An 18941-nucleotide genomic window follows, 5' to 3' on the forward strand; every position below is an offset into this window, starting at 1 on the left:
GCTGCTTTGTGTGTGCGTGTGTGCGCACCATAAGCACACACACGCTCTGTCTCGTCTGACTCCTCCTTGCTCTCTTGTGCTCCCTCCCCTCTCTCCCTCTCCGGCAGTAGGTACATGTGCAGTGAGCGACAGCTAGGAGAACAGTTCAGGGCACGAGCCAAAGGCGCACACACCCACTAGCAGAGAGCAGGACTGCATTATTCTACGGATCCTCTTCTCAACGCACCTCTGGGGTATGGCACACACACTCACAGCAGCTCACACACACTCACAGCAGCTCACACACACTCAAACCAGCAGATAAACTTCTAGAAAGATCTTGTTCTCTCACTTTTAGTCCCTTCAGCAGGCTGGAGTCTCGAGGTTTCCACACAGCAGAGTTGAGGTTAAGAAAGATTAATCAGATAGTGTCCTTGTGAGACTTTTAGTTTGTTTGAAAGTTAAATAGTGTTGGTGTGTGTTTATAATAATATACTTGTTTACCTTAAATCAGCTCGAAGTAAGTTTATTTAGTGTGGAATAGCTTTGTAACTTTAAAAAGTTGTACCTCATTTTACTGCTAGTATAGAAGAGGGGAACATCAGACAGCAACTGTTAACAGTTGCCACATTTTGGGAGCATGAGTGGATGCTTCATTTATTCAAATGTAGTCCAGAGAGTACTTACAAGTGTATGGGTTGGCGCCTGTGGGCGTGTGCACGCGTCATTCATGTGTGCGCTATTCCACCCACATGGCTGTGAATGTCCTTGTGCGCACTTTAGGTAATGGCCGGTGGATAGATGGATGGCAAAATACACCCACTGCTAAACCAATTTGAAGTAGGTTTTCTCGCTAAGTGAAAAAGTGCCGTTGGTTGTGAGTGGTTAGCTGCTGAGAAATAAGATGGAGTTTGAAAGTCACACCTGTTGAGCCACAGAGGCTTACCATACTTAAACATGTATTACTATTGTTGAAGTCCTTATCCCTACTTGCAGGGCTTTTCTGATTTGTATGAACTAAGTCCTTTCTCAATTCAGTAATTCAGAGTTAAAGTGTTCTTACAGTTGCCATGTTGGAAGCATAGTTTATTAAAGGTTTCATTAAAGGATCATTTTACATTTCCCCCATTCTTTTTCAAAAATAACCCCACGTGTTTTAATTCATTCTTCTTCTGTAAGTGAAATCTGAAGCAGATGTAAGTCCTTATCGGGACATCGTGTAGCATTTGTTGATAGTATGAGTCAACACTTTGTTATTTTGATGGGTGCTGGTAGTTGTGGGCGATAATAACACTGGATAATGCTGGGAAAGTAATTAAAAGCTTATTTGTATGTGTTATTGCCTCTATTTTACCCAAAGGTCTGTGGAGAGCAGAAAAGGAGGGCCATGTTTTCATATGGGAATTGATGGGAAGTGTATGTTTACTCAGGAGCTGCATAAAGTTGCATAACTGCTCCTACAACAATGAAATGGAACTGGAGAGAACTTGAGACATATGTTATGCCAGTGTGTTACTATTTGCAGTGGAAATAACAGTCACATAAGGCACGCTATCAGGAGCACTAAAAGCAGGAAAACCTCAGCTCCTGCGGCTGTGAGATAAAAGGGTTTTTTTAAATCCCAAAAATCGGAAGTGTTAGAAAACAAGAACCAAGGAAAACAAATCGCATCTGTGTGAACAAGCTCTGCCTTTGCAAATTACTTTTAACCCACCACACTTGAAGTACAGAAGAGGGTTGGTATTCAACGACGTTTTATAGATGTGGAAAAATTATGCTGGAATACAAAATCATGCAGATCTGTGAGTAGAGCCAGCAGGGAGGCAGGCTGCCCAGAAAGGATCAGGGCTACGCAAACTGGAACATTTCTTCACCATAAACTCCTTTTTAAAGTTTAATGTGTGATTCAACACAGGATTGTTGTGCAATGCGTTCCTAGTGAAGGTAGCTCAGATAGTTTTTCATTAACTCTTCTTCCTCTCCCCTTCCTCCCCCACAGCCAGTGACTCACACCTCTGCACCTCTTGTTGAGCCATTATCACCATGGAAACCCCAAGCCAAAAACGCATCAGCCGGGGTGCCTCCTCCCCGACCCGCATCACCAGGCTGCAGGAGAAGGAGGACATGATCAACCTCAATGACCGGCTGGCCGTCTACATCGACAAGGTGCGCTCGCTGGAGTCGGAGAACGCCGGTCTGCGAATGCGCATCACTGAGTCGGATTCCTGTGTGACCCGCGAGGTGTCGGGCATCAAGGGGGCCTACGAGGCGGAGCTGGCCGACGCCCGCAAGACCCTGGACCAGGTGGCCAAGGAGAGAGCACGCATGCAGCTGGAGCTCAGCAAGATCAGGGAGGAGCACAAGGACCTCAAAGCCAGGTAGGAGGAGCATCTGGGGGCGGGGCCTAAAAGGGAGTGGCTTTGTTACAAGAGTTATGTCACAAAGTGGTTGTGGCCACAGTTATCACATTTATTGTACAATATCATATGTATTATAGGCAAACGGCACACTTACGATGTTGTTTTCTAAAAAAGTTATAATAATACGTTCATTCAGTTGTGCTTCAAAGTCAGCAGAATCACCCAACACTCTTTTGAGTTGTGTTGCAGTATTTATATAACATTTAATTGCTGTTTGGTTTCATTGCGGGGGAATTCCCTGCCTTTTGGGAAACTGGTCTTGTTCCCGTCTCTCTGATGCATAAGAAGAATGGTTTCACATTATAGGCAGGTTAAAAAAAAGAAGATTCAGATAAAGGCACAATAGGAAGATGATAATAAGATAATTTGTGGTATAATTGTTTTTACTGAAATGCATACGGTTCCTACATGCTCTGGCACATCAGTCGGTGCAAGTTTCTTCTTGCATTTGGGTTCCTTTGTTTAGAATAAGCATTATTCTTAATGTTCCAGAGCCATCAACATTTCAGAATAGAGTTTTCTGATGTGTCCAAAAGATTTCATCGTAGTGATTAGTGCAGTCAGTGATTGAACATGTGGATCTGAATGTTGTAATTTTACCTTTTTGTGTGGTTACAAACTGAGGTGGAACAACACCCACATTTTCTAGCAGGAATGCAGTGAAGAGTGCGCAGCCACACATAACATTGGCATTACTTGGTATGACTTGTCAGTTGTGTTGCATTTAGGGCCGGTGGATGTTAGAATGACACACCTCCAGCCAAACGGGCTACACCTTTAACACACAACCTGTGAAGGTACAATTACTGACCTAACGTCAGAATGTATTTCATTACAGTGTGTGAGACAACTGGGCTGCAAAGCTCTGCAGTATGTGGTTTCACAATATTAGCACTATGGACAGAAGCTAAGAATGAACAGCTGTTGTACTTTGAATGGACTTGTATTGTTAACACGATGCCAGGTGTTCACAGTTCGCAGTGGATCCAGAAACGTGTGGACTAGTGACATATTTGAAAATAGAAACTTGGAACGCAGACTCTGTCGAGACCATAAGTCAACAATAATTTGTGAAGCCGCTCCATGATTTGGATCTGCGGCTAAATGATTTGGTTATCTTCTTTGGCCCATGCTACTCCCTTCCACCAAGACAACTGAGTTTTGTTCTCGGAATCCTGCTGACAAACAGATATAGAAATTGAATCCTCCCAGGCAGTGGTAAAAAGAATAAGAAGAATTACCAAACAATTTTAGTGCCACAGAAGTCTTAAGGTAACTTCCATGCTTTGAGTTAATATCTTACTAAGACAATGTCACACAAGTCACATAAAAGTGAACTGGCACTTGTGTGGCAGGTAACCCATTATTTACTTCTGGTGTTGTAGCATTAAGAGCATGCTATTATATCATTCCTACTTTCACTTCTTCTGTACCTCGCCCCTGGCCTGAGGTGTGGTGTTAGCAGCAGGTTTGTTGTCTGTGTTTTCCCCCGCTTTGATTCAGCTACTTGGGTGAATATCTGCAGCTCAGACTGCTGCCGTAGGCCTCAGGCAATAGAGGCTGTTAAAGAATGTCTCACAGTCTTGGCAAAGTCCTTGGGTAAGAGGAAAATAAAAGTACAAGATAGAAAGTATTACCACTCCTACAGTACATCTGACTGCATGTGCTCCACTTTTGTAGCCCAGAGATTCCCTGTAGTGACAGAATAAGCAATGTCTCTTTTTATAAAGAGACATTGACTTGGTGAAAAACATTTCAACAAGTCATATCTTCTGTGTTTTAACAGTGAATCGACAGGGAGTGATTGGCCCAATAAGTGCCATTGTGTTCTCCTCACTGAGGTGACATTATTATTGAAAGTAACCTGTGAAGCATGTCCTTGGTAATGTACACAACACTCAGTGCTACGTGTTGAATGAGGAAAACAAATGTAAAAGACCAGCAGGAAATGTGATGATGCTCCTTTGTGCCATGGACGATTACCTTCATTGTTGTGCCCCTGTCCCAAGTTCCTCAATCTGTGGTGTGTACATTTGTACAAACTGGATGATGATGTTCACTTTGATGTGCACTCTGAATAAAAGGCGAGTGTTGAGACAGCAGTATTATTACATTTTCTATTCACTTCCATAAAATCCCAAATGTCAATGTAATTCTCCAGCGACTTGGAAAGAGAAGCACAGACAACTTCTGCTGCATTATTGTTTCTAGTGGAAGGATTTCGTTTGACGCATGTGTGGTGGAAAGGGATCACTCAATCCAGCCTGTGCCGGCTTTATCTGTGAGACAGTTTGTTTAGTGTTTGGTTGCCATAGCACTCTGAAAGTCTTGGCTTGGTCGTGTGACTGTGGTGACTCAGAGGGTTTTTTCATGGCCTCTGGAATGAGCTGACTGTAGTGTAGACTCACTGTAACGGGAAGTGAGGTTTATAAATACCCACTGTCTGAGGGGCTGCTTTGACCGGCTGCTGAGATTCAGGTGGAGACGGCAGCAGAAGGCAGCACAACACACACTCACAATATGTTGACTTTTTGTTGGTGTGTTTGGTTATTGCTCTCATGTTTGACAGAAAATCAGCAACAGGTGTTGCAGTTCAGTTGACTGGACACACCTGTTTAGCCCAAAGGCATGACGCCGCTACTACACACATACTTCCTTACATGCAGAACCTCTACCGGGACACGCATGCTGTCCTCCCCTGAGGCATAACCCCAAGCTGTTGGACCAGAATGCCAAACAATCACACAAAAGCTTTCCATGGCCTGTAAAAAATTCAACACTGTAAAATACACATAACTTGGTAAAAGCAGGTGTGGGAGGAATGCTGTGCTGTAAAGTGAATGGCTTGGAGCCAGGTAAACGAAAAACCAAATGATATGTGAACCACACACTGAGCCCTGAACCACAGCATGAGTTACAGAACTATGTTCACAGGTTTGTCAAGACCTTGTTTCTTTTTACTACTTAAATATGGCTTCCGGCTGTTGTCTCGTACCCAGGCTAACCTCCAGCTGTGCTGCTGGCTGTGAAACAGGAGCCTGGAGGGTAAACTGGCTCCTCTGTGTCACTGGCAGGACTCGTTCTCTGTTAGCACTCCACCCAGGCAGATGAGCACATCGTTAACTACACATGGAGAGTTCTGCTTTTTTTGTTATATTTGACAAAAGATGTATGCCTATATGTGAACTATAGTTAGACAAGTAGTTTGAAAACTATTTTGACAACCAATATAACTAACTAAATGAATGGTAGGTACATCTTAATAATATTCTGCTACACGCTGTCTCAAATCAAAAGCGACCGCCTATTTCCTTAGTAAATTGTTACACTTTGAACTGCTCCTTTGTGTTGAAGTCTCTCTGATAAGGAGCATACTCAACGGTAGGGATTGAAAGTAAACCGCCAAACCCTTTTCTGCATCAGATTAGTGTTGCACGGTGTACCGATACTTGAAAGGTACCGCGATACCCTGCCGTTAAAAACGGTACGATTCCTCCGTTTCATTAGTATCGGTACTTTAAGAATGACGGGGGAAAGTACTCCCGTGAAAAAACGCCGTTTAATAAGAGCCGTGTGTGTTCAGCGCTCTGCTTCCACTCCCTGCACTGCAGCCGTGCCTGCAGTCCCGCCCCTCTCAAGCAGCTCTAAGTGCCTCCCCTCTCTCGTGCACGCGGCCACGCGCTAGCTGCCAGAGCATGTGAGAAAACGAGAAGCATGGCTGCAAGTGGGAGTGCAACTGCCGCTGCGCCTCGGCTTGTTGACAAAAAAGACGCCAGAAGTCTGTGAACGGGCCGTTCAGGTGTTCAGAGCAGAGCTTCCTGTCGGAGCAGCAGAGCGTGATCTGCACTGAAAAGTTTTTCTGTCGCAATATTATCGTTGAGCAAACTTAACTAGCAAACTAGCATCACTATCTGCTAACGTTAGCTTTAGCCTTCGTTTTCTATTAGTTTTTTTCATAGGCTATAAACGGAGGTGGTATAAGTAGCCTATATATCTTGTACTTGAGTAAAAGTAGAAGTACCCAGGTCTTGTACTTGAGTTAAAGTAGAAGTACCAGAATGTAGGAACAATCCTGCAATTAAAATGTTCCTCAAGTAAAAGTATTAAAGTAGCGACAGTAAAAGTAGTCATTGTGCAGATTGGTCCATTTCAGAATAATATATATGATATGTTTTATAATGATTGATCATGAAAGTGTTCTCAAAGCTGGTAAATGTGCAGCTAGTCTGAAGTACTTTGTAGACTGCAGGGTAGCTGGTGGATTTACTCCAGGTGGAACTAAAGTCTGATTTAACACTTGATTATATTTCACATCATTCATCCAGATCTGTGAAGTAACTAAAGGGATTAAATACATGTAGTGGAGGAAAAGTACACCATTATTTCTGAACTGTAGTGGATTAGAAGTACAAAGTAGCAAAAGAAACATTGAAATACTTAAATAAAGTACAAGTATCTCAAAATTGTACCCAAGTAGTACTTGAGTTTATGAATTTAGTTACTTTACACCAGTGGCTATAAAGATAGAAAGACTAAGCCTTGCACAGAGGCATGAAAATACATTTTCAAAATGCTCAACAGTGCTGCCAAAATGTTAAACTCACTGCTACACAATTAAAATAATGTGACTCTTTGGCGTTTCTGTTCTTAGTAACACTGCTGCTTTAGTTGTTCTGCTAAAATCATCTGTTATTCCTAATTTTAAAGCCGATATTCCGTGTTTCCCTTTTTTTAAGAAAAGTATCGAAAAAGAATCGGAATCGCAATTCTTGACTTGGTATCGGTATCGAAACCAAAATGTTGGTATCGTGACAACACTACATCAGATACACTTTGAATAAGAGAAGGGATTTACCTTTCGTCTGCCCCACCCGTCTGCACAGTGTGCTTCAGGGTGTGGCTGCAGGTACATGCAGCTCTCAGACATGTGTTGCAGCACTTCATTTAAAAAAACAATGGTTTTAAAAAAAACTGTTTGCTGTGGTAGACACAATGTTTTTCTAACGTGTCCAGACGTGGCTAACACACCGGTCTTATAGCGTCACTGTACATCTTCTTGTTCTGTGTTCAAAGAGACGATCAGAGAACACAGCAGGAAGTGCACTTATCTCACCGCACTCTCCCATTTTCTTTCTATAGAATATGACCTATGTCGTTGCTCACCATCACACACGATTGTCTTTAAGTGTTTATTATCCAATAAACTACATTTCAATAAACTAAAGGCGTATTTCGATGTAAAGCTTTATTCTGAGATTGAATTTATTACTATATATGGTAACACTTTATTTTGATAGTCCATAGTTAACCCTCTACAAGTCATCAGTTGACATTCAACAGCACTGTTTCAACAGACAAGTAACATGCATTTAACTGCCAGTAGAATATAAGCTACATCTCAAGTGTTGATCTATAGATTTTACAAAAAGTGTCCGTTGACTGTCAACATGTTTTTTGCAGCAGGTTATTAACCGATATTCAACCTTACTCTCTGTAGATTGTGAGTTCTTGTGAAAAACCTTTTTCTCTCAAGTGAATGCATTAGTCTTCTGTATTTATCTTATATATTAGTCAAATAAAACAGGTACAGGTGTTTCTAACTCATACATAATGAATAAATAAAGTTTGTGATCAGTTGTGCAAAACATTTCGCTTTATTCCCATGTCTGTTGCATATAATTAGTGGATGAATGTATGTGTTCTGTTGATAGGTTATAGACTTTCTACTGTTCTCATCTGGTTTTCACTTTAATTGGATAGTCCTAACACATGCCTACAAACGCTTAGTGGGGAATGCCTACTAAAAGTATACTGATAGTCAACTCTAGTTTTTAGTTGACGATCAACAGATAGTCAACTAAACTCTAAAGTTGCTTATCTGTTGATCATCAACTAAAGCTTAATGTAATCTTTAGTTGACATCTTGACTCAACAGATGGTCAACAGATGGTCAACATGACCCTGTTGACTTTCAACTGACAGATTGATTTTGAGTTGATTGTCAATTTTGAAGATGTTGACACAATATACATATAGTAACGTTGAATATTGGTTAATACGCTGTTGACATGCTACTAAATGTCAACTGATGACTTATAGAGTGTTAAATATGGACTATCAAAATAAAGTGTTATATATATATATATATATATATATATTTAGACTTAATTTGCCTTGTGCAATACCTTTTTTCTTTCATCGCAGAGCTACACAGTATGCACTGACATTTATATCGCAAAAGAAACCAACCTCACACACTAGGCAACCAACGAATGTGAAAAACAAAAGCTTTTGAATAATTAGCCAACCTTTGTCTGGTGAGGAAGAAGGGGAAGTCAAATGAAGGAAGCAGAGGTAGACGTAATAAGAAGTGGTCTTATGTTGAGATTAGCTGAGTAAGGTTTCTGTATTTAACTTGGGGAAACTTTAAATACGTTGCTAGGTGACACATTATACATCTGCACTGGTATAGGGCCATGTTGAGGATAACAGCAGGAGCCATTCAAGCTGCTCCCGTCAGGTTTGTTGAGATAAAATGTTTGCCTTCAAAGGCCTTTCCTAAAATGGACAAGAGCAAGCCTGCACTGAACTTCTGACCGTGCTGTCGAGGCTTTTAAATGCCTCGTCGGTTTCTTTCAAGAGTCTGGTGGTGGCAACAGATTCTGCATAATTCTTTCTCTTATTTCTTATTCAATTGGGACAGTACATCTGACGGCATTTGAAGCGGTCAAAGCACTTGAGAATCTCAGGCTCTGCATTACAAACCAATCTTGAGCATCCAGGAACTAGAGCTTTGTCTAACCATTACTCTCTATGAATAATCGCTTGATGTCTAAAATGGCAGGGAATAGTGAAACATTTGTATCACCTTTTTTTTTTTACTCCAAGATGACGTCTTCAGATTTTCTTGATTTGTCCAACAGTCCAAAACCTTAAGAGCTATGATTTACTATCACAAAAAGGCAGCACGACTTTAACATTTTAGAAGCTGTAACCAGTGATTATTTACCCCCCCCCCCCCCCCCTTCCCAAAAAAAAAAGACTCGAAAGATGAATTAATTGTCAAAATAGTTGCAGATAATATTTTTGCCGAAAGCTCTTGAATAATGAATACATTCTGCATTATGGCACTTTGAACTGTATGAACCTTCCTTTAAACCTCTAAACACCTAATAATGCAGACTTGGGGTGACTGTAACATGCTTTTAATAGGTACGAGTGAGGCGAATGAAAAAACAATCTTTACCAGGCTGTTCCTGTTAATCCTGATTTCATTATTAAACGTCCAACACCCACATTCACACATTTATTTTAACACTCCCTTTCGTAAGATTCTGAACAATTCATCCAATTGACTGCATCACCGTAAAACAATGCCAGCTGCCATCAGGAAACATATTTTATCCTTTATCTTTAATAATTATTGCACCAATAGACCTTTTTATGAAGGCGGACATTTTCACTTGTCATATCAGAAAAGCTTAAGTGGAACTAATTCAATGAACAATGGATTAACTCCCAGAAAGTGTCCCAGTAAGTCATGCCAGTGAGACAACGTGCACAATGCCCAGAGCCTGGGACTGCCTTCATTAATGTTATTAATTACACCAGAATGACATCAATCAAAATGTCTGCTGGGAAAAATGTCTATCTTTTTTTAATCCGTCTTATTGTTACTAGCACCCTCTCAGGTTTAAATGTGGAACAAAATAAAACTCTTAAGCTCAGAGTCCCGAGGCCAGAGACAGGCTGTGAACCAGCAGGAGATTTCATCGTGCTGCTGAACGTCTTCCCTCACGCCGTTTGATCTCACGTCTCCTCTGTTCTTGTAGCTGCCTCGAGGGGGAAACCCTGTGTTCCCGTACGATGATCTCAGCTTGTATTATGTGACGGCAGACAATTGTGTGTCACATTGAGAGTCCTGCCAGGGCAGATAAGAGCCCGTGATTCTGGGTGTTTTTCCAGCAGTGATGTAAATGAGAACACTCCACGCATCACAATATTGAAGACACTAACCTGTAAAAAGGATCTGTTCAAAAGTACATTGACACTCCTTTGTTGTGCTTTACATATCCGAGTGATACATCATTTAGACCCAACTGTATTTAAAGAGATATGTGAATATTGATATGAATGCGGCTGTAATGGAAGAATTGTTACAGATTATTTTCATGATTACATTTTTTGTACCTGGCCACAATAATTGCATTTTTGATGTTATCTTATCATTTCACCACAGATGGGACACATCATAATGTTTTGAATCAGGCTCTATATTTGCACTTTTCAAGTCACTGAGGATTCTCACAGTTATCTGGAAAATGCAAATTCACCACAATCAAGTCCATTGTGAGCGTTAGTTATCCTGATCCTCAATAATGTCCTGTATTGTTCCTGGTTGTGTGGCTCTCTGGTTTGTTGACTGTTGACTGTTTTCTTGGCCCCTAATGGAGTACTTTGTAATGACACACAGCTGAGGGAGGCCTGTAAGTGAGCTGAATGGCTGCTGTATGGAGCCGTCTCTGTTGGCTTTATTGGTGTTCGGGTAATGAGAGAGCTGGTCTTGGACCTCAGCGGACCAGAACTTGGTACCAAGCAGAGGTTTTAGCAAGCTGCTGTGTGAATGAATGTGTGTGTGTGTGTAGAGTTTATATAATTTGAGTTTCCATAGAGCCTCGATGACTCACTCGCACATGGTCTGGCTGGGTAAATCACTCCAAGATGGTGGGACTCCAGACTCTCTTTCTCACTCTCACTCTCTTTTTCTTGCTCTTTCTGCCCAGACCAGCCAATTGATGGAGGGGGCGAGGTTGGGTGCATCGTAGCCTCCCCATCTGGTTGATTGTGTAACAATTATTCCGTTTCCAGATCCGCAAAAGACTAATTTACTCTGAAATTAATATAAATGGAATGTGATGTTTGGAGCAGTTCCACTATTACAATCTAAACAGGGCACTGAGTTTGTGAGGGAGCTCGTTCAACTGTGAATACATCTGATGCTTCTCAGATGTTCTGCCTTTACTCTTGTTTATTAGGACTGAGGAAATGGGATTAGCGGCCAAGTGTTCCCTTCTTGATGTGGCTCCTCATCACTTACAGTTTGCTTTGGTGAAATAATTGGACATGCTGATTAGTTTAAAATCAGTGTCACCTTGTGAGCAGAACACCTCTGCTATTTTTACAGTTGTGTAAATGTGTTCACAACTGAAAGATGATATTTTTTTAAAGCAGTTGGTGTCTACCACACACACACACACACACTCATTCCTGTGGCTCAGCAGAATGGGAAAAAGCAAACTTGTGCCATGATGGGTGGGGTTTGCGTAGAGAAGAGGACGCATAGTACCAGAGTTTAGACAATCACAGGAAATTAGACACAGTGTCGTTTTCAGGGTTTTACAACTCGCCTGACTCTTTTCATTTTCCTGATGCAAACTCCACTCTTTGCTTCAGTGAGCTCTCCTGCATTTCCTGTATGCTGTGCCAGTTGCGTGAGAGCACCCGATCGACAGGCTCGACCCACAACCCCTACTTGGTTACAGTACTCCGAACAACAAATCCTTTTTTTCCCTCGTATGTGAGCAAAAGCGTAAGAATGCTGACCAGAGCTCATCACAGCCCTATAAACTCCACACGGGTTTTGTTTAGCTCAAAGCTAACATTAGCAGCACTCTTTCTACTCGTGGAGTTTTCATTGTAAGCTGGGAACATTCCCGGCACCTCATTGTTGGAGAGGCTAGAAAATAATCTGTTACTGAGTGCAGCATACAATGGGGATATTTCTTGTTAATGCAAATTAGAATCAACTCTAGGATGCAAATAAGACACAGCCCAATCTGACTATGTGGATTGCTAACTTGGGAAGTACAATTAATGTGCAGAAATCTAGTTTCTTCTGGTAGCAACATATTCCTGTTTACTTTAAGCAAACATTTTTGAGCCAATGCAGATTAACCTGTTATCTAAAGAAATGCTCTTCAAGTTCATTGAAGCTCCTGCAGACTCGGGTACGGTGTTATACGAAGAGAATACAAGCTGGTTTATGTTTGATTGTCATCCACTTTGAATTGTACACAAGAATGTTTTTCAGATCTGATCCTGATCAGATTTTTTAGAATGAGTAACTCGTAGTGGGCATAGTAACCATTAACACTTCATATCTGGACGTTTACTCTTTTCACCACACTGTGAAATGAGAAGTGAAATGGGTGAAGGGGCGAACTCTGAGGCCTTGCCTTGTTCCTATCATTGCAGCTAATCTTATTAAGTACCTGTAAAACTAACACAGACCTGGAAACGGCGTCTGACTCACTCTGATGAATCAACTAATCATGAAGGGAGGAACAAGGCCTGTTTCATGGGCTGTCTCTGGACACACACGTTTCTAAAGGCGGGACACCTTTCTCTTTCATCAGTCGTTGTCTGACGCTGTGTGTGAGGAACCGTATTAACAAATGCAAATTGGCGCAGGCATGAATGGCAGGAAGAGTACATATGCTTCTTTTCAGTTGACACTGTTTGCTTTGGAGGAAGCTTAAACAAAACCATGAGTTTGACATGAGAGAACATTGCCACTCCTCTCGGTCTGTCCCTTCCCTCCGTGGCTTTTCGCGTCAGAAGTCTGCTGCCTGAAATCAGACACGGCCGACATTTGCTCTGCTTTAGGACTGAAAACACTGGCAACTCTGTTCCCACCTGCCACATGTTGATGTGGACTGGTGGCCCCTGCCAGAGGCTGCGTTGTTGTTGGTTTCTTGTGATTTATCACACGCCCATACACACACACACACACTCACACAATCCCTGATATTGTGCTCCTGTTCCCTTAAGAGACACAGGAAACAGTCATGTGCCAGCCTGTTATGTTTATTTTACTGCACATTTTTTGGGAGAGTGCTGCACAACACATTTGGAAAAGCCCTGTTGACATTTGAGAGTAGGTCTAAACGGCTTTTAACGTGATCGTTTGACATCCAGGTTAAAACACCACCTGTCTTTTGCACATGTACTTTCATTTAGTTTGCAGCTTGTCCAACAGTGCATCTCACAGGTTTTTAATGTATACAAGTAAGTGCCGAAACAATCACTTAATTTACCGAAAGTCAATAAACTGAAAACTAATCGGCAATTTATATCAATTGATAAATTAGATAAACTGCTTATTTGTAATGCCAACAATTGACTTTATATTAGTGTAAATGAATGTGTAAAAAAATGACATTCCTGAAAATAAAATAAAAAAAGCCGTTCTTGAACTCTTTCGATTATAGTCCTGGTCTCCGAATAAAAGTTAGAATTAGTCACAGAAATACTGATCTAAATTAATATGGGAACTTATTTATTAACACTGTAAATAATTGCTATTCTTATATATTTAGTGTGGATTCAACTGGATTCATTCCCAAATAGTACAAACCGCTCTTCCTCCTCTTATTTGGAGCCACTGCTTGTTTAGCGATTAGCCAGCTTAGGGTGCTTGGATGGTGGTTACCCAAAACAATTTGAAGATGTCACCTTGGGCTCCAGGAAAATGTGATTGCAATATTTCTATAAACAAAACGGTCAACAACAAAAAATAATAATTGCAAAGTAGATGGTAACAATGATGAGTAGTTGCAGCTTGCTTCAAACAATGTGCGTTATTGTAATGACCATACATTCTATTGAACGAAGCTGCAGCATGTTTTTCCTGCTGCTAGGTCTATTTCTGGGCCCCTGCGTTTGTTTACTGAACACCCATTAATCATCCACCTTCCCCTTCGTCACCTTTTCCCTCCACTGTTGGCCACATAAAGCCACTTTGTGAAGGTCTAAACTAAACGTAGAGAGGGTGGAAAAAGGAAAGGGGCTATTCTGGGAGAAGGGAACATTTTTCGTCAATCTAAAGGGACTTTGGGAGAACCCCTTTTCTCTCTCCGAGTGTTTGAACAGTGACTCATCGGGAAACCCCACCCACACGTGCCCACACATGCTTGCCAGACTCGTGTGTGTGTGTGTTTACATAGTAACATACAGTATGGATTAATGGACACTCACACCGCACGTCACGTCAGAGTTATTTGAATGGCACTACAGGAAATGAAGGAGGCGATGAATTGTTTGCAGCTATAGCAACCTCTTATACAGAGGGTCTGGTGGAAACACACAAGCACGGAAAAAACTTTGGTGGGTGAAATGAATTGGATGCCCCCCCCCCCTCCTGCTCCACTATGGCTTCAGCAGATGTGCCCATGTGCAAAGTGCTGACCCCCGCTACTGCTGCAGGGGGGTGGGTGTGTGTGTGTGTGTGTGTGTGTGTGTGTGTTGTGTGGTGTGTGTGTGTGTGTGTGTGTGTGTGTGTGTGTGTGTGTGTGTGTGTGTGTGTGTGTGGTGTGTGTCTGGGTGTGTCTGTGTGTGTGTGTGTGTGTGTGTGTGTGTGTGTGTGTGGTGTGTGTGCGTGTGTGTGTGTGTGTGTGTGTGTGTGTGTGTGTGTGTGTGTGTGTGTGTGTGTGTGTGTGTGTGTGTGTGTGTGGTGTGTGTGTGTGTGTGTGTGTGTGTGTGTGTGTGTGTGTGTGTGTGTGTGTGTGTCCTGTAATTGTCAGAAATTGGAACAAGTTGGTCAACTTCCCCAAAACCAAACATATTACAAATCTCACCTATCTCTAGTAGTAACTAACCATAAAACCTTTTCTATTTGCCCAAGTTTTCTGTCACCATTACAGGAAAATGTTTTATATCAATTTTTCCCAAAACAAAGGAGGTTTCTAAAAATCTCTTATTTTTTATACACGGTCCTGGTTTATCCAATCAGCTCATCGCTATGAAACTGTTGACAGTGAAGTCTGTGAATTATCCAGGGCAATGGGGACATTGTTTCCGGAAGAGATGTTAAATTAAATTTACAAATGAAACTAATTTGCCATTTAGCTCAATTATACCGGGGTAGCAGCAGAAACCTCAGGACAATTATCTCAAAGCCTGGGTAAAAACAATCCATCTGTTTCGGTGGATAGGAGAGGTGGAGACAGAAACATTTTTTATTGTACATTTTTTATGAGATCAAATGCAGCCGATAGCAGACAGAATAATAAACTGAGTTGACCCTCAGCGGTAAGAGCATTCATTTGGTTTGGATTCAGTGCAAAGCTTATATGATGAGGCTTTAACGTGTTTTAAATGTATGAATCTGCTAGAGTGGCCTTTTTGGTAAAGAAATATGTATTCATAATCTCTCAATAGAGCTGGTGTTGGCAATATTACGGGGCTGGCTTTACAACAGTGCAACTTACACATGTTGTAAAACAACATATTGCAATAGACATACTGGTGGAAGGAAATGGCAGAAGTGAGAAATGATATGAAATAGAATAAGATGAGAGAAAGTAAATATCAATTCTGCACACAGTTTTAACTTCAGAGACCAGAGTATTACATAAAACATAAACGTAGTGCTTTTGCTAAATCTTAAAAAGTATACCTGGACAAATTTGATGCTTTTTTACATTTAGTTTTGTACCCGTTATATTTCAAATTGAGGTATTCAATGCTGATGAACTCCTCGGCACCAGTGTTGCTGAGGTCTCATAAACTCCTGTGTGGCTTCAGTAATATCTGTGGTCATATCTCTTTGTAGGAAAGTACGACTTATAGTTTCAGACGGCTACAACACGCTCACACAGTCTAGAGGTATTTAGAAAATCAGCACAAAAAAGTAGACACTTTATTTATTTCATTGCGTCCACAGCTTGGTTGTAAATTGCATACTAGCAGGCCTGGTAACGAGGCCTTGGTTGCCACGGTAACGGCATCGCAAAACAAGGGGGGTTAGTGGGCTTTTTTTTTTTTCTTCTCTATTTCACTCCACAAGGCGGGGTTCGTTTCTCCTTACTGGGCCGGACAAAGATAGCTGTGAGTCATCCTTGAGGCTGGGAGCGGAGCCAACACATTCCTCCTCCGCCTCCTCCTCCTCCTCCGCCGCCTCCTCCTCAGATTTCTCGTCTCTATTATTTCCCCTCTTTCCCTTTCTCTTTTTGTCTTTTTTTCTCGCATTTCCATTTCACACTCCCCCCTCCACCAGCCTCTCCTCTCCCCCATCTCACACTGTCTCCGTCCAATAGCTCCCATTTTGTCTTTGTGCTTTAAAATATGTCATTTACTCCATTTGCTCGGTAACAAATTGCATTAAAAAGCACTAATATCGCGGCTAAAAAGGGGTGAATTATTCTGTGAACCTTTGTTTTTTTTCAGTACTTTATTGTGCAGACTCTTGTGTGTGGGAGGAAAGGAGACAACTAGTCTGCACTTATGATAATAAGAACAATGTGAGCCAAAATGACACTTATTTTCTGTATTTAATTCCTTCTTGCGCAGCAAAATAAGAAGCCTGCAGTTCTGCCCTTTCGGCACAAAGGTCTTTCCCAGTGTGCAGGCTTAGAAACAACTCTGCCGCTTTGTTTTACCCGCAACAGATTTCCCTTATCTTGATGAAACAGGCGGTTTTTATTTTGGCTTTATTTACCTAATTTCCCAAATGTAATCTGAGTTTGGTTGCTCATCTGTTGGCCCGCTGCCATTCTCAGTACCCAATTGGTTAGCCTCATTCTGACTGTGTATTGTTTTGTAAATATTAAGTGTGATTCTTAAAAATAACTGCAGAGTGTCTCCACACGTGTGTACAGGCTGTGAGGCGCTGATGTAAACATGACATCTGAGTGTTTGTATGCTTAGGCTCTCTAATTACACCCTTCATATTGAATTATATAAACAAGTAGTCCCAAGCAAACGCCTACATGAAGAACTCACACGTTATGTATATAAGAATAAAACATGCGCAGGGACATACATGGACATGTTCATTCTGTATCTGCACACACATATACAGTACACAAATGCACTTAACACACATGGTGGGCTACACAGTGTTTGCAGCCAACACTCCCACACAGTGCAGATCAGACTCAAACATGCACAAATACTCCCACATACACACTTAAGAGAAACAGACGCAAGGTTTTCCACCGTCGTTCAGTTATCTTCAGACTCCGTTTTATTCCGACATCCAGCAGCAGCACTTAGAGGTGCCAGAAACAAAGAGAACATGTTAAGTACAGTCTATGGCACAGGCTTTTAGTTGCTTACATTAAACTGAAGCCATGGTTGTTGTTGAGATGTTTAAGCATCGTTTCCGTCCGCTGTTCACAGATGATTTTGGCAGGGCAGTAAAACCATTTAAACATTTAAAATATCTCTGGTCATTTTATCATATCTTTTGATCGATTGGTGCTAGCAGAAGTCATGATGAACCAGGGTCACTTTACGATCAGAACATGTATTTCAAGCTTTGGAGTGAAATTAATAGTGGCTGCTTTTTTTTTTTTTTAAATGATGGTAACTTGTAAACTCACACTAGCTAGATTTTGAAAATATCGAAGCTACGTCCTGTGATATGAATTTGCAGCAGGCTTTTCTAATTCTCCTGTAATGTCATGTGTTAACACCATGCAGGCCTCTTTACGTGAAGTGCTTCAAACTATTGGATGGCTGGAAACAACATGGTACAACCCCTCTTCTTCCCCTCAGGATGAATTGTAAAAACTCAAGTGAGGTTTTTAGCTACTTAGCGCCGTGTTTGTGTGTTTATACAGAGAACACAAACAAGCTGGATGGGAATATACCCAACCCACTTCTCTCCATTAATTCAGTGCTCGAGCTGATCAACTGGGCCTATTGGCACTAATGAGCCGCAGCCACGTCCACACACACTCGCCTGCCTGCAGAGTAACACTGTTTCATTGAACAATATATTGAAATCTAGACAAAGATTTTTAATGTTTATCTCAAGAAGTGAATGAGAATAAATAGTTGTCGCTAATGCATTTACAACCAATTTAAGTCAAAACACAACACATCCCTCTTTGTCTCAGAGCTGGTTGATCTGGGTTTATTATTAAAGTGTTCACGAGAAGCATTGTGGAAAACTTAAATTCTCCTCAGCCGCAGTCTTGAGGAATGGAAACACCTAGAGAATTCTACAAGCCTGAGCCAAACTATAATATTATTTAAAGCATTTTTCTTTCACAGCAGTAACCATTTCACTGTACGTCTCGTAGGCGTTTTGACACTGATGGATGATAATACATGTTCGAATGGAGCACCTCTGTTAAAAGGCTCCAGTCATTGTATGTTCAAGAATGTCTTTTTTCTCGACACATAATCATCTCAAGTGCTAGTTCACCTGGGTCTTTAAGAGTCACATTCTGGAGTCTCTTTGAGTCAAACATGTCGACTTCTTAGAATTCCTGCAAGTCTTCAGTTTGTACTTATTCCTTTTGGTAAAAAGGGGTGTTTTATGTTATTAAGCCTACACTCAGTGCTATAATGGGGTTGACAGAATAATGACAATATACAATACAACTAAACAGCACCACTAGGGATGGGTATCGTTTGAAATGTATAGATTCCGGTTCTGCTTATCGATTCCGGTTCTTATCGATTCCCCGTTTGGATTCCAAAATTGTTAAAGAAAGAGGTCAAACGTTTAGATAACAAAAATATCTTTATTCT

General features: G+C 41.3%; 1 protein-coding gene across 5 annotated transcripts in view; it reads left to right on the forward strand.

Moving 5' to 3' along the window:
- Positions 1-18941, forward strand: part of LOC117460242 (lamin-A-like) — a 37166-nt gene that overhangs the window by 5253 nt on the left and 12972 nt on the right. For 2 of the 5 annotated variants that reach the window (XM_034101527.2, XM_034101529.2), the window contains exons 2-3: positions 108-233; positions 1979-2357. In XM_034101527.2, coding sequence (XP_033957418.1) covers positions 2023-2357 — 335 coding nt within the window. In that variant the 5' untranslated portion in view covers positions 108-233; positions 1979-2022. The remainder of the gene's footprint in view (positions 1-107; positions 234-1978; positions 2358-18941) is intronic. The other 3 variants (XM_034101528.2, XM_034101530.2, XM_034101531.2) reach the window with 2 other exon arrangements.

Source organism: Pseudochaenichthys georgianus, chromosome 16, assembly GCF_902827115.2.
Source record: "Pseudochaenichthys georgianus chromosome 16, fPseGeo1.2, whole genome shotgun sequence".
NCBI classification, from domain to species: Eukaryota; Metazoa; Chordata; class Actinopteri; order Perciformes; family Channichthyidae; genus Pseudochaenichthys; species Pseudochaenichthys georgianus.